At 54.1% G+C, this 15167-nt stretch overlaps 1 protein-coding gene across 2 annotated transcripts in view; it reads left to right on the top strand.

Annotated features, from left to right (window-relative positions):
* ALPK3 (alpha kinase 3) overlaps positions 1 to 15167 on the top strand; it is an 88856-nt gene that overhangs the window by 66854 nt on the left and 6835 nt on the right. For both annotated transcript variants that reach the window (XM_044981077.1, XM_044981076.1), the window contains 8 exons: positions 3998 to 5984; positions 8881 to 9028; positions 9958 to 10085; positions 11122 to 11157; positions 11686 to 11960; positions 12863 to 12951; positions 13386 to 13603; positions 14906 to 14954. In XM_044981077.1, the coding sequence (XP_044837012.1) occupies positions 3998 to 5984; positions 8881 to 9028; positions 9958 to 10085; positions 11122 to 11157; positions 11686 to 11960; positions 12863 to 12951; positions 13386 to 13603; positions 14906 to 14954 (2930 nt within the window). The remainder of the gene's footprint in view (positions 1 to 3997; positions 5985 to 8880; positions 9029 to 9957; positions 10086 to 11121; positions 11158 to 11685; positions 11961 to 12862; positions 12952 to 13385; positions 13604 to 14905; positions 14955 to 15167) is intronic.

The raw sequence follows: 15167 nt of genomic DNA, 5'->3' as shown, positions 1-15167 counted from the left end.
ACCAGCACTGTCAGTCATATTAAGAAACAGAGCTGGGTTTTGCTTAGCAGTGTTGTGTTGCAGCTGCAGGCACAGCCCCTCAAGGGTGGTTGTGATGGAGATGGTGTAGATGTTACCTGGTCACACTGCCAGGTGTTTGCTCTTTGGAATCTGAACATTCTCCCTTACTTTGCGATGGGGGTACCTGCCTGCCATTCTTGTTGTAACATTTCTTCTCTTCTAGTGTCCTTGATCCTCTTTTTTGACTGTTAATGGCCATGGCTGCACTTGAAGCTGGGGGTGTGATTCCCAGCTGGAGGAAACATACCAGCACTAGCTCTCATCGGGCTGGCACAATAAAAATAGCATGTAGCTGCAGCAGCACGAGCAGTGGATGTGACTCGCCCTGAGTGTGTGCCCGTCACAGCCCAGCTGAAGAGACTTTAAAATCAGTTGGAGCTGTGCTGTAGCCTGGACCCTGGCAGCCAGAACTGCTTTAGCTAACCACAGCCGCACACCCATCACTCTTCTTGATTGCCAACATACCTGTGACACTGAGACCTGCGCTTCCCTATGTGGATGCACAGGTGGAGGAGTGGTTATAGGCTGTCCATCCCTCATTCTCTCTCATACCCCACAGGCCATGCTGTTACAAAGTTCGCTGCCGTATGCTGTCACCTCTCCTGCTGCTTCTCCCCTTTGGAATTTGAGAACACTCCTGTGGCAATTCCAGAAAAGACAATATTGGGAAATCCTGTTCTGTATTGTGAGCCTCTTTTGAGGCAGGTCAGAGGGTCTCTGGTGATGCCTGTGAAACAGTAGCAAGTACCCCATGGCCAGTGGAGGTGAACTGGCTACACCGATTGCCCATTGAACTGTGTGAATCAGAGTCCTGCTGTACCATTCCATTGGACATGGATATAGGGGCAGAGTTGAGGTTGTGTGGGAAATGTCACCTTAGCTCTTTGTTTCCTGGTTCTCTAACGTTTGTGTTTTGCTTGCTGGTATTAGCTAACGCTCTTGTAAAGTGGGGGTGTGAGGGACCTTAGCTCTGCATTCGCTGGGGTTCTAACCTTCGAATCTCAACTCTCCTATTCCGAGAGAGCTGGAGGACACAGGGCAGGGTGAGTGCCTGCAACCGGCCTTCCATGGTAACAAAGGGTTTGTGGGTTAATATGACTGCTGGAGAGGCCAGTTCTCTCAGATCCTTTCTGCGGGAAATGCTTTATTAACAGCTTCCTAGGGATTTTCTGATTTCAGCTCCTCCTCTCTTGGGGGAAGCTCAGGAGTGAGTGTATTGGAGGTTCTTGGGGACTGTTCTGAGTGCCCTGCAGGGCAGATGATTTGCTAGCGGGGACTCAGGGAAACAGCTTTTTGTACTTCTGTTCAGCTAATGGAGAGTATTAGGGCCTCCTCTGTGCCCATAGTCGGATGCCACATAAGTGGTTTATCAGGTTTTTCAAGAGGTTTCAGCACTCAGAAGCACATGGTCTCTGCATCACCAAGGCTGAAGTGGAGGCTGCTTGTCACTTGACTATATTAGGTGATATGGAGCAGTGCGTGGGCTCAGGCACAAGTGAGAGTCTTGCTTTGTGTCAGGGAGGGGGAACTTGTACTCTGAGCTGTGACCTTCTTCCATCAAGAATACATGGCTGTGGATGCCAAACCCCACCGCTAATGTGGTACTGAGAGGGAAGGGTAATGGCTGAGGATCGCATGGCCACATGGCACATCAGCAGTGATGCTGCTGTGACCCCGAACTTCATCTTGCCCAAATGGAAGGACCAGGGAAGGCTACTGCCCCACAGGGAAGAGAGGAGGATGCCAGGTGATGTACATTGGAGGGAATGATTTGAACCACTCATACACCTTACAGAGCTCTGAACGAATTGGCAACTCAGGAAAAAGCTCTGGACATCGTTGCAGGCAGCTCAGTGAAACCTCTGCTCCATGTGCAGCTGAGGTCAGAAAAGCAAACTGAATGTTAGGCTGTGTAAAGAGTGGGATGGTGAATGATATGGAGAATATACTAGTGCCTTTATGTGAATCAATGGAGTAGCCTCATCTGGATACTATGGGCAGCACTAGCCACCCCATCTCTAGAAAGATATTGAGGAACTAGAGGGGTTCAAAGAAGGGTGACAAGAATGATTAGTGGCTAGAAAAACTCTCATACAAAGAGATAAAAGATTGGGATTGTTACCTTGGAGAGGAGATAGATAAGAGGGGACATGATAAAAGTATATAAAATAATGACTGGCCTAGGGAAGGTAAATTGGAAATGTCTTCAGTTCTCCCTCTCTCATAACACAAGAATAAGACACAAGAGACTGGAAGGTGGCAAAGTCAATATTGATAAAAGGAAATACTTGTTCACACAACATGTAATTAGACTGTGTAATTCATTGCCACAGGACATCAGAGTGGTCAAGAATTTAGCAAGAATTTAGCAGAGGGAGACCGGATGTTTATATGGATATCAGAAATATCTAGTTATAATAGTTGATGTTTAAAAAAGTTTTGGAAAGGAGATAAAACCTCCTGCTTCCATCTTTAAACTGATCTCTCACTATTAGGGGTTAGGATGAGACCTTTACAGTGGGGAGATTATCCCATATTTGCCAGTTGAGGGGTGTCTTGCAGCTTCTGGTACTGATCATTGTTGGAGAGTGACACTGGGGTAGAAGAACCTCTGTTCTGGCATCCCCATGCCCTTTTCACATGAATGTTACGAATTGCTAAGGGAGAGATGGGAGCGAGTGATTCTCCTATTGTTTCATCATGACATCTACATTTTGGGATTTGCAGTCAGCAATAACATACCACTTTTACTGGGAAATGAGCATCCCCAGGCTTATGTGCTTTGTGTGTGCCATTTCTTGACATGTTACAATTGCGTAACGCAAAGGGAAAGTTCTGGCACGAAGACTCCGGTTAGCAACTCCGCTCCTCCAGCCCATGGAGCACTCTGCAATAAGAGTAAAGCTCATCAGTGAGGGAAACACAACTTCCTCAGTGGCTGGTCTGAGACTGCAGCGTGAACTCCCCATCAGAAACTTCCCTATTTTCGGCTCCAAGTGCCAGGCATGTTTCTTTGATCTTGCCTTCATTAACATAAGCACAAAGGAGCATGGACATTTAAAACAATAACGTTAAAAAATCCAACAAGACACTTAACTGCACGCACGTCTCCTCCTGAGGAGATGCTGGGAGAACAAGCACCACATGACAGAAGCTAGTCATGTTGATTAATGCACTGTTGGAAGGTGCTCCAATGCTATGGTGTTGAGTGCTGTATGAGAACATGTAGAGAAGAGAATTGAATGTGATGGAGCTGTGTTGCAGCCATGGTCTTTGCATGGCAGGAGCATAGTTACAAATAAGGGCCTGATTTTTCAGAGGTGTTGAACCCCCACAGGTCCAACTGCAATCAGTGGGAGCATGGGGCACTCATAAACTTTAAGGTCAGAAGGGATCATCGTGATCATCTAGTCCGACCTCCTGCATATTGCAGGCTACAGAACGTCACCCACCCACTCCTGTAATAGACCCCCAACCTCTGGCTGAGTTAATGACGTCTTCAAATCATGGTTTAAAGACTTCAAGTTACGGAGAATCCACCATTTACATTAGTTGAAACCTGCAAGTGACCCATGTCCCACGCTGCAGAGGAAGGTGAAAACCCCCCAGGGTCTCTGCCAATCTGACCCAGGAGAAAATTCCTTCCCGACCCCAAATATGGCAATCAGTTAGACCCTGAGCAAGTGGGCAAGACCCACCAGCCAGACACCTGGGAAAAATTCTCTGTAGTAACTCAGGGCCTCCCCATCTAGTGTCTCTCAACCCCTCTTGTAATCAGGCCCTACCTGTTTGGTCCTATCCACAGAGGCAAGACCAGACCATGATCCAATATGGTATCCAGACCCCGTGCAGTGTAGTGTAGATGGGCCCAGGGTGCTAAGTTAACACCAAGTGAATCCAGGCAATAACATAATCATGGTTTCCCTTTTGTTCCTAGGCTCGGGAGGCAGTGAAGCAGGTAGTGTCCTCCACCAGTGACCTGAAACATTCAGCGCTGGAGCCAACGGAGGACACTAATCCTCGAGGCAGCCAATTAAAGGAGCTCACAAGAGGGAAGCCCATCTGCCTGGAGAGAGAGACAGAGCAGTCTAAACAGCCATCCAGCCCCAGGCCGCGAGGAACAGGGATGCTGAAAATAAGCGAAGAGAGTTCCCAGAGGCCTCCTGCTGGTTCTCCTGGCCTCACACAGCCCCGCTGGGAGGAACATCCACCTTGGAAAGAGGAGGGAGCAGGGCATTCCCTGAATTTCCCAGGCAAAGAGACACAGCAAAGACCAACTCCAAGTGAGGAGAATGAGGAGCTAGCTACAGCTGGGTCAGCATTGAAGAAAGCAAGTCGTATGCCTGGAGGCAAAGCCCTGCTTAAACCAGGTGCCTGCTGGAGTGGAATGGGGGAGGGTGAGAAGATTGCTCAGCCATTAACTGCAGAAACAGAGCCAGCTGGAAGCTGGCTAGGGGACAGCTTGTCCTGCACAGAGGTAGAGGAGAACCCTGTGGAGCCCTTCCATGAGACCTCACAGCAAGCAGATGGAGTGGTGGGTGGGGTGTCCTGGGTGCCTAAACAGGCAACTCCGGTGTCCACCCAGGTGAGTAAGGAAGAGCTGCATCCCACTGCCATTGCAGAGATCTCCGAGTCTGTGGAAGCACCAGGCTCAGCTTCCCCTTCTCCAGTTAAAGAAGCCCCTGCTGATGGGAAACAATCGGCAGCCCAGCCACCAGGTGACGTGAAAAGAGAAATGGAGACTAGGAAAACAAATGAATCTGCACCAATGCTAGCTGCTATGCCTCACCGCGAGCGGCTTCCAGTCAGCCCTGCCATGGAGCGCAGTGCCAAGCTGGCACCTGTGTCACTGACTCCTGAGAGTGGGGAGGAAAGTGAGCAGAGAGCTGTGACTCCAGGCAAAGAGCCAGCGGCTGCAGCTGGGAGAAACAGCATGACCTCTACAGGTACATCTGAACTGAAAATGGAGGCACCGCTCACTCCGCGGGCTGAAGAGAGAACTCCGGATGGGGAGGTATCCCTGGAGCACAAAGTACAGCACAGAAACCTAGTGTCCTCCTTGAAGAATTATTTACTTCTGCTTTTAAAAATGTCCTCGTCGGAGCCGGATAAAAGTAAGGGCCCCACAAAGAAGGACACTGAGACTGAAGAGAAAGAGAGCCAGCCTGCTGGGGAGGAGAAAGCACTGTTGGAAGTGGGCATTGCAGGGCTAAGCCCCGGCACATCAAGGAAAATCTTAGAAAGGGTGCAAAATAACCAACTCTTCCAAAGTGCAGAGAGCTTGCATTTAAGCCCTAGAACGTCCAGAAGGCTCACGGGAATGATTAACCAAGAGTTAGTTACCAGCAAAGAGGCTCTGGGTATCAGTCCTTTAGCATGTAGCACACTGCCAGCTAGGGAGGCATCTGAACCAGAAGGGTCTGCCCAGCTTTCTGTCCCTTCTATCGTGGTGGGTAATGTGCCCCTGGAGGGAACAGGACAGGCAGATGATGGGCTTTCTGATCTGCATCTCGAAAGCAGCACGAAGGAGAACTCCAGTGACCTGGTTGCAGCATTACCTTGTGCCACACCAGAGGAGCTTGCCTCCGGGGCTCGACGCAAGATATACTTGGCCAAAAGCAAGCAGGTGGAGGAGGCAGAGGCTGCAGCCTCAGAGAGCCAAGTGCATCTGAAGAGGGACAGCCCCACTGTGTCTCCCCGACAGTCCAGGAAGAACCCAGCTCTGTTACAAGCCCCTGTCCCAACTCTGTCTCCTCCTATGGACCGACACTCCCCAACCCTTCTCAGAAAGATGGCGACACTTGAAGTTCCCAAGGCGTACGAGGAGCCCTCAGAGGAAATCAGTAAGACCCTGGAAGGCCCTGAAGTTACCAAGCAGGAAGGACAGGCAGGGGAGTCAAGGAAAACAAACAACCCATTTAAAGGTAAGAAAAGCATGAGAGGCGAGGACAGCATGGGATACCCCCAGGTAGGAGAGATGCAGACACACTCTACCCACCCCTGCATATGGCACACACTAACCCCCAGAGTTTGAGAGCCTGGAGGGGTTGCTGTGGGAGTACGTAGGACAGCAGCACGAAGCAGTGACGAGTCCTTGCAGTAGCAGGGAGCCACCAGGACATCTGGGAATGGGTAACATGCAGAATTTGAAATCTCCACAGGTTTCCAGACCTACCCATGCCTGTCCTTCCTTTGACATGGGTACAGGCCAGTCCGAAGGGGCATCTCCTGCTCCCGTTGAAGGCAGGTGAATGGAGAAGTCACACCAGGGTAAAGAACCCTGCCATTTCAGATACCAGTGTCCCCTTCTCTCAGCCCAGGTGGGGAAGGATCCACCTCCTTTTCTGTGTAGTTTGGAAAGCAGAGCAGAATCCTGAGCAGTTCACATCCCCAAAGCCTGTACAGTTACTAAGTAATTACCCAGGGCCCCCCGTTTAGAGTATGCATCCGGAACACAGACAGTACCAAGAGCAGGAGACACCCACCGCCAGCAACACTAGAGAGACAGGCTTTGCTGAGGCTTTCTAGGGTTAGGAGGAGCAGAGCCAGGATTAGGATAAGGGCTGGGACCCAAGGATCTGCAGAGCCCCCAAAGGAGAATCCACTGTAGACCACATTGTAGCTCACTGTGAGGCTCCCGGTGTTAGAGCGACGATGCTGTGATCACTTGAGTTACCAGAGATGGGACTTGCCCAATCTCTGTGTCATGAGGGATCTAAGTGTAACGCTTCTGCCAGGTGGAGCCAGCAGCAACAAGGGTCAGGTTCAGCATCTAGGGGTTCCTTTTCAACAATACAACACAAAACCAGCTCGAGCCCCCACCCAGTGACCTGGGGCAATTACACACCACCCCCTGGGCACCTCTAAGAGGCAATACTTCCCCTCTCACAAGCACAGAGTCTGAGTGTAGCAAAAACTTTTAATAAAAGGAGGGAATTAACTCAGCATTAATTTGGGAAAATACTGCAACTAGGGTTCATAAACACAAACCATGAGCAAAAAGACCCAGCCGCAAGTAAGTTGGGCAGTGTCCTTTTCCCCGATGGTCTTAAGTCCAGCAACCCAAAAGTCCCTTTGACTGTACTTTATCCCTTCTCTGTACCCCACTCACAGTTGCTGTCCTTGGCCAGTGCAGCCCCAGAGTTCAGAGGTTCATCTGCAGAGTTCATCTCCCACCCTGTGTGAAAGGTGGGGGGGAGGGGGTAAGGAGGCACCTTACACGTTGCACTGCTCAGGCACTCGCTCATTGCCCCAACAGCCGCTTGCCACGCCTCTGTGGGGCTCTGCTCTGGCCATCTCCACCAGATTCTCTGCTCGCTGCTCACCACGCCTCTCTGCCAGCCACCCAGCAGGCTACTCACTAAGATGTCTTCAGGCCCCCACCTCCTTATCACAGCTCTTAGTGATTTCAGCTATTTAGGGGGGGTCTCACTGCTGGTGCATATTGGGTAGTCTCTTGCAAGAGACACATTCTCCCAAAGTAAATCTAATTCTTAGATCTAGATATCAGTGATTTCATTTCTGCAGTACGTAACAAGATTCTCAATTTAATCTAAATTAGTACTTTTATTATATTATGGAGAAAGACAAGATCCAATAGTGTCTATAATCCTTAAACAAGACCCAGACCACCCACTATCAACATCTGCTCCCATCTTCTGTCAGCTTATTATGCTTTGGAACCCATGTCCCCTGCCTAGCGAGTGTTGTTCAGTTGAGGGTGAGTCCCTCCATTGGGAAATGCCAGGTACAGTTCTACTGCCCTCGGTTTACACACAAGGATAACAACCCTTTATTACTCCTGCCCCAATGACAAGGAGACTGGGGAATCCAACACCAGCCACAACTGATCATTTGGACAAGCAATCCCATCATGCTGAGCACCTACGCAAACAACATCAGCTTCTGAAGTCTTTTTCCACAGCTCACCACTAGGTGTCAGGGGAGAGCTCATCCAGACTCTGCTTACATCAGTGAAGGCTAAGTTATCTGAAAGCTTGTCCTGGTCTCTGCTGTGCTGCACACAAAGAGGAAGCCTGGTATAGGCTGCCTTACCTTTCCCCTCCACTCCCCCACATTAAAGATACAAACCTGATTATGCAGTAAGTAAAGTTTGGAGAGCATTGAACAGTCCTCGGTCCCACTGCAGCACTGGCCGATCTGTTTCCTGTCTCATATTTTACATATTTTAAAGTGTTGATATCAAATTTCTGTTAAGGCCACCAAAACAAGAGTGGTTTGGTGCCATTGACCACCCAGTGCCGAGATCTGCCACCTGACAAGCTAAGCTAGGTCAGGGTGGCTCGGAGGAGGATGGGAGATACTCACTACACTGGTGGTGCAGGAAGTGGTGGTGCAGACTCGTAGGTGGCACTCCACCTTCGCGGTCAGTGCTGTTGGGGTCTCTGAAGGCATTGTGGGGAGGAAGAGACTAGCCTTCAGATGAGCTGTAAAACTGAAGATATCTCCTTGGGGCCACTTGAGATCCAAGGGAAAAAGCAGATGTGTACAGCAAAAATTCCCACTCTGGTGAAAGCCTTCTGCCTCCTTGAGTTCCCTCGGCACTTCAGGTTGGATCTGGTATTTTTCTTCATTTCCCATTGTTGCGAACAGCTGCTGTGCTGCATTCCTCCTTTTATATAGTTTGTATCTGTTTGTGTAGCACTTTGAAAGCCTGCCTGGTGAAAGCTGTGCTACGGGCGTATGCTAATCCCAGGGATTGGTAACAAGACTGAATGACCAAGGGCTAGTCTGTGGAGTGGAACTGATATGTATGTTGTTGGTCTCACACCACTCCCGTCTCTGCACCTTTGTCCTTAGCCCCCCAGCTGATTCGTAAGATCAGAGCAGAACAATTTTCTGATGCATCAGGAAACCTGAAACTTTGGTGCCAGTTCTTCAATATTTTGAGTGACTCGAAGCTGACGTGGTACAAGGACGAGTTCCCTGTAGCAGAAGCCAGACGGAGGTAATCTGTCAGTTTTGCTGTATTTTACTCATTGTGCATATCCTGTGGCCGATGTGTTAAATCTAGCCTTGCCCCTTGCATTTATCAGCTCTGAGGGTGTATCCACACTGCAACCGGGAGGTGTGACTGCAGCCTATGTAGACATACCCAAACGAGCTTTGATTTAGCAACAGCAAAGCCAGCTCCAGGAGAGGAACATAAACTCTGGCAAGTCAAGTGTAAAACTATAATTAGGCAGGCCAAAAAAAGAATTTGAGAAGCAACTAGCAAAAGACTTAAAAACTAACAGCAAAACAATTTGGAAGCCTGCCAAACAATCAGTGGGGCCAATGGACAATTGAGATGCTAAAGAAGCACTCAAGGAGACAAGGCCATTGCAGAGAAGTTAAATGAATTCTTTGCATCTGTATTCACTACAGAGAATGTGAGGAAGAGTCCCACCTTTGTCCCCTAAAAAGAAGGACTCAAATCTGAGAAACTGTCATCCTCCCAGCCTGCTGGAGTTTAAGGGGACTGCTGTGGGAAAGGGGTTGTGTCTCTTTTCTTTTTCATTCTCATCAAGTACAATCTACAGGAAATCATAATAATCCCATAGCTCCTGAGTGTCAGGAAGCAGCAAGATGGCTTCCTGAGACCCCCTGGGTTGTGTCTCGCTGGATCACACAGGATGATCCCTTTCCCAATGTGCTGCATACTTCACTCCTGGTAGCATTCGCGTGGCTTTCAATTCACATGTACCCACTGCAAGGCTGAAGTCAGATTGAAAGCTCTGTGGGACAGGGCCTGTCCTTTCATTGGATGGGTGGGTATGTACAGCTCCTCACACAGTAGGGTTGTGGTCCGCAGCTGGGGCTCATAAGCCCTACCACAATACAGATACTACAGGGCTGCCCAGCACTAATCTCCAGGCTGGCTCCATTGTCTTTCAGCTCAGGTGATGAGGGGCAGGCAGCCCTGGCCATTGTGCAGGCATCCCGGAAGGACTGTGGCGTGTACCAGTGCACCATCGAGAATGAGTATGGCACCGACTCCACCGACTTCCTACTCAGCGCAGAAGGTGAGGTGGGTTGGGTATGGGGCGTGGGGGAGGAGGAGGTTGGTTACTGGATGTCGGGGGTGGGAGCAGAGGAATGAGTTGGATAACGGGCAATGGGGGCAGGAGTGGGGGCAGGTTGGATACCAGGCAATTGGAGGGGGCAGAGAGATCAGGAGTGGGCAGTGGCCATTGTGTATTGTGTGATAGGGTGGACAAGAGGTGGGAGAGGGGGATGGGCTGGGTACCAGGTGATGGGGGGCAGGGGAGTGAGGGGGTGGGTTGCATACTGGTCAATGAGTTGGGGGACAGGAGAGCGGGACTGGGAGGGGTACTGGGTGACAGTGTTGGGGAGGCGAGTTGGGTACCTGCTAACCGGGGGGCCAGAGGAGCAGGGGGTCGGTTGGGTACTGGGTGATGTGGGGACCAGGGGCGCTGGGTGCGAGTTGGGTGATGGGAGGCCAGGGATGCAGGGGGTGGGTTGGGTACTGGATGATGGGGAAATGGGAGCAGGTGGGGTATGGGGGGCCGGGGGGCACCAGGGGGTACCCGGCTGCGCAGGCTGGGAACAGCGCTTTAGCTGTGGGAGCTGAGAGGTTACGATTCCAAGCTCTTCCTGAGGGGAATGTGAGCAACTCTTGGCCTGCGGTAAAGAGCCTTCTCCATGCTCCATCACCCAGCAATCTGAACCTGGGGCAGGGAATGAATCCAGCCCTGTGCCGAGAGTCCCTCCAATGGCTGGGCCTTGGCCTGTTCTCCTGAAGGCCTGTCTGCTGGTCTCTCTGACAAGGCGGCCCTGGGCGTAGGGGCCCTATCCCACTGCTCCTCCCTCCGGCGTCTGGCCCAGCTGCAAGCAGGGCCCTGAGAGCGAGGGCACAGCAGGGCCCAGCGTTCGGTGTAGTTACTGTGTCACACCGGTGCAGGCGTGCGCGGGCACTGCCAGGGCACTTTCAGGTTTGGCTGTCCCTAGGGGGGGCAGGGAGGGGGCTGGGATGAACAGCTGATAGTCAGGCCCAGCCACCTCAGGGCACTAACAGCCAGGGCTCTGTTTCTCCTCTAGTGCTGTCGGGATTCATCTCCAGAGAAGAAATTGAAGGTAAAGTGGGAGCAGCCAGAGGTGCAGTGAGTGCTGGCCAGGCCCTTACTGCTGGGCTCAGAGTAAGCTCAGTGCCCCCTCATGGCACATGTTGATGCTGGGCCGGGGTGGGGCAGGGTGCCCATTGGGAGAGGTGACCACAAAGCGCGGCATGGCTGGATCCAGCCATTCCTCCCTAACGAGCCGGTGTCTCTGTGCAAGGCCTTGTGCTGGGCAGCTGGCTAATGCCAGCCAGACGTCAAGCTCACCGATCGCAGAGCTGGAGCTTCTTCCCAAGGCCCTGCAGCGAGGGGCTCCTCCAGCTCCATGCCACCAGTCAGCCAGGGAGGGCGCTAACATGCAGCGGGAGCTGTTCCCCACCCTCCTCCTCCTGGGCCTGAGTGTGCTGCCCTCCCTATCTCTCTTTGCACTAGGGGCCCAACCTGCTGCCCCTGCTGCACACTCCGGCAGGGAGAGCTTAGTGCCTGCTCAGCTGCCCTGTTCCCAGCAGTGCCTGCCACCACTAACTCGCTGCTTTCCTTCCGCCAGTCGGCGAGGAGATCGAAATGACCCCCATGGTGTTCGCCAAGGGCCTGGCCGACTCAGGCTACTGGGGGGACAAGTTCTTTGGGCGCGTTGTGAGCGAGGACATGGAAGTGGGCGCCGGCTTCCTGCGCAAAGCCTGGCGCGCCAGGACAATCTACGGCCTGGAGCCCGTCTTCGAGTCCGGCCGGACCTGCATCCTCAAAGTGCACAACCTCATCGTCTTCGGGACCAAGAACGAGAACACGCTCATCGAGAAGAACTACGACATCACCATCCAGGTGGGCCCAGGCCCCCCGGCAGGCATGCCCAGGCCACGCCCGCTCCCTCCATGCTCCCGGCAGGCGGGCCCCGGCCTTGCCCCCTCCCTCCATGCTCCCGGCAGGCGGGCCCCGGCCTTGCCCCCTCCCTCCATGCTCCCGGCAGGCGGGTCCCGGCCACACCCCCTTGTTCCTGCAGTATGGGGACAGCCTGAAAACCCTGACTTGGCTCAGTGCTTTGATTGTTGTTGCCTGCATTGCACACACACACTCTACTTCGTATGTCCCTCCCCCCACCTGGCACACTGCTCCTGCCCAGCATGCTCCCCCCACCCCTGCCCACCTGGCCTGCTCCCCACTTGCTACCCAGCTCAGTGCCACTCCTCAGCGCCCCCCTGCACCCGCCAGCCTGTCCAACCCTGGCCCCACTCCTCTTCTCTCCTCCCGCTTTCCCTCATCTGCCTTTCCTCATGCACATCCCAATGCCTGGAACAGCCTCCCCCAGCCTGGGCACCGGCTCCTGGCCTGCTGGCCCCTCTGGCCAGTTACCCCCTGACCTCTGCTTTCCTGCCACTGCCTGCTTCTCCTGAGCTGTCCCTTGTGCTGCCTGCCCAGCCCCAGACTGCGTCCTGCCTGCTTCTCTGCTCCTGGGCTAGCTGCTGTCACACAAGCCCTGAGGGGCAGGGGCCAGCACCCATAGTCTGCTCCATGGCTGTCCAGTGCTCTTACCCATCATGCCTGCTGTCCCCCACACTGCGTGATGGGGAGGCTCTGGTGGTTTGAGCTGCCCTTTGTCCCGTGATTGCCAGCGAGGATACATCCCGGTGCCCGTCTGAGCTCTCCGGGAGGAGCAGGATGCTGTCTGAAGCTGGCTTGCTGGCAGGGGGCAGGGCAAGTGATAATGACTCTGCTTGAATCCCCAGGAGTGCAAAATCCAGAACTCTAGCCGGGAGTACTGCAAGATCTTTGCTGCTGAAGCACGGGCCATCCCAGACTTCGGGGCGGTGCCCGAGTAAGTTGGGCCTCTGCCCGCCATCCTGAGCATGCAGGGGCCACAGGGCAGCATGGCCTCCGAGCATCATTGGGACAGGGGAGGGAGGATCCGGGGTAGGTGGCACCGGCATGGCCTCCTCCGCCCCATCGCTCCAGTGATCCGGTGGCCCATTTTCGTTAACAGGTGCACTCAGAGCCGAATTGGGAGCATTGTGTGGGGAGGGCCCAGGGCCTGGGCTAACGTGAGCAGGTCCAGTTGCTATCATGGCTGAGGTGGGGGCAGCTTGCAGACAGGCTGTTGCCCGGCCCAGGGAGCAGACAGGGGATGGTGCTCGGGGTGGTGGGCTCTGGGTTGGGGTCCGCCATGTGCTCTGCATGCTAGTCACAGAGCCAGCCCATCAGCCTGCGTTCTGGCTTGCCTTGTGCTGACCCGGGCCATTTACTGTTGTCCAGGATCATCCCTCTGTATCTCATTTACCGACCTGCCAACACTGTCCCATACGCCACCATCGAGGAGGACCTGGCAGGGCCCTTTGAGCGGTACTGTGTGAAGGAGCGGGACGGCAGCCTGGCTGTGCAGAGCAGCTCAGAGATCGCACAGAAGTGCTGCGCCTTCCAGCACTGGCTCTACCAGTGGACAAATGGAAATATCCTTGTGACCGACATGGAAGGTACGGGCCGAGGCGGCTGTCTAGTCCCCGGTGAAAGTGGAGTCCCTGGTTCCTCTGGCCCAGAGCCACAGGGCCCAGGGCAGTGGTGCCCCTACGACACACCACCCAGCACTGTGTCCGGGCAGCCCCGCTCCTGAGAGAGAGCAAGGGAGTGATGGCTGCTGGAAAAAGGAGATGGGAAAATCTCCTTCAGCCAAGGATTCCAGCCACCCCCCTGCCATCTGCCAGGCATGGTGGCAGGCAGGGCCTTTCCCTAGTAGTCTCTCCCCCATAGCATTGCATCAACCAAGGATGTACTGGAATGGCAGCCTGCGTTGGCACCTGGAGGTGGGAACCCGGGAGATCTGGCCTCTGTTCCTGTCTCTGCCAGCCACTGGCTTGAGGGCCTTGGCCTCAGGCTTTCAGAAAGAGCCTCTCCTCTATGATCCCCAACTCCAGACCCCTGGGGCCTGATTTGCAGAGGTGCAGAGAATGCCCAGTGGCAGCTGGAGCCAGCGGCTGAAAGCGTGTTGACAGGGCACCCAAACCCAGAGCCCCCGCAAAGCCCTGGCCTGTGACCTCTCTGAGCCAGGTGTGAAATGGGGACTGTTCCATCTCTGCTCCACTGGATGATGGGGCGGCACTGGTGGGGGCTGCTGCGGTCTCTGTATGGAGGGGCTCTGCAGGCTGGTCACTGCTCATTGCTCCTTTCCTGGTAGGACTGTCCCCTCCCCAGGCTCTCTGTGACTCCACTAGCGGCCCTGCCAGCCTGTGTGAAGGAGGGAATTCAGAGAGGGACAGAGCTAAAGGCGCGTTCAATTGAAAAGAGGGCAACTCAGGGCCTAAACGTGATTTGCTGGGACCCTGGAGGGGTGACTGGGACCCTGTGCCGGAGCCCCTCGCACCCACCTTGCCCGCTATGGGGTGACTGGGACCCCACGCCGGTACCCCTTGTGCCCACCCTGCCCATGCAGTGGTGACTGGGACCCCGTGCCGGTGCCCCTCGCACTCACCCAGCCTATGAAGGAGTGATGCCCCCCCCCGTGCTCCTCGCACCCACCCTGCCTGCGCAGGGGACACTGGGACCCTGTGCTGATGCCCCTTGTGCCCACCCTGCCCATGCAGGGGTGACAGGGACCCCCCCCGGTGTCTCTCATGCCCACCCTGCCCCTGCGGTGGGCTCAGTGACTTGAACCCCAACCAGGAGACTCCTTGGGCCAAATCCTGCTGTCCTGGCAGAATTAGCGGCCAGGCTTCTGCTGGCAGCCGGGGGAGCTGCATCGGGCTCGGCCTGAGGCTGGTGATTGTTCCCTTCCCTTGCAGGCGTTGGGTGGAGGATCACAAACGTGAGGATAGCTACAAAGCTGAAAGGGTAAGTGATGGCAGGGCCGAGGCAGAGAGCTGGCAGACCCCCTGCTGCTCAGAGGGGCTGTGGGGGCTCTGCCCTACCCCAGGCTGTGTCTGCCACGTGATGGGGCTGCCCCAGCCTCTCTGCAGGGCTTGTGGTGACTTTGCCCCCCCACTTCCTTCCCCATCACTCGGCCAGCCATAGCACTGTCCTCCTCCTGCATGGTTCAGCCCCAGG

Source organism: Mauremys mutica, chromosome 11 (assembly GCF_020497125.1).
Source record: "Mauremys mutica isolate MM-2020 ecotype Southern chromosome 11, ASM2049712v1, whole genome shotgun sequence".
NCBI classification, from domain to species: Eukaryota; Metazoa; Chordata; order Testudines; family Geoemydidae; genus Mauremys; species Mauremys mutica.
This window is presented reverse-complemented; position numbering and strand designations above follow the sequence as displayed.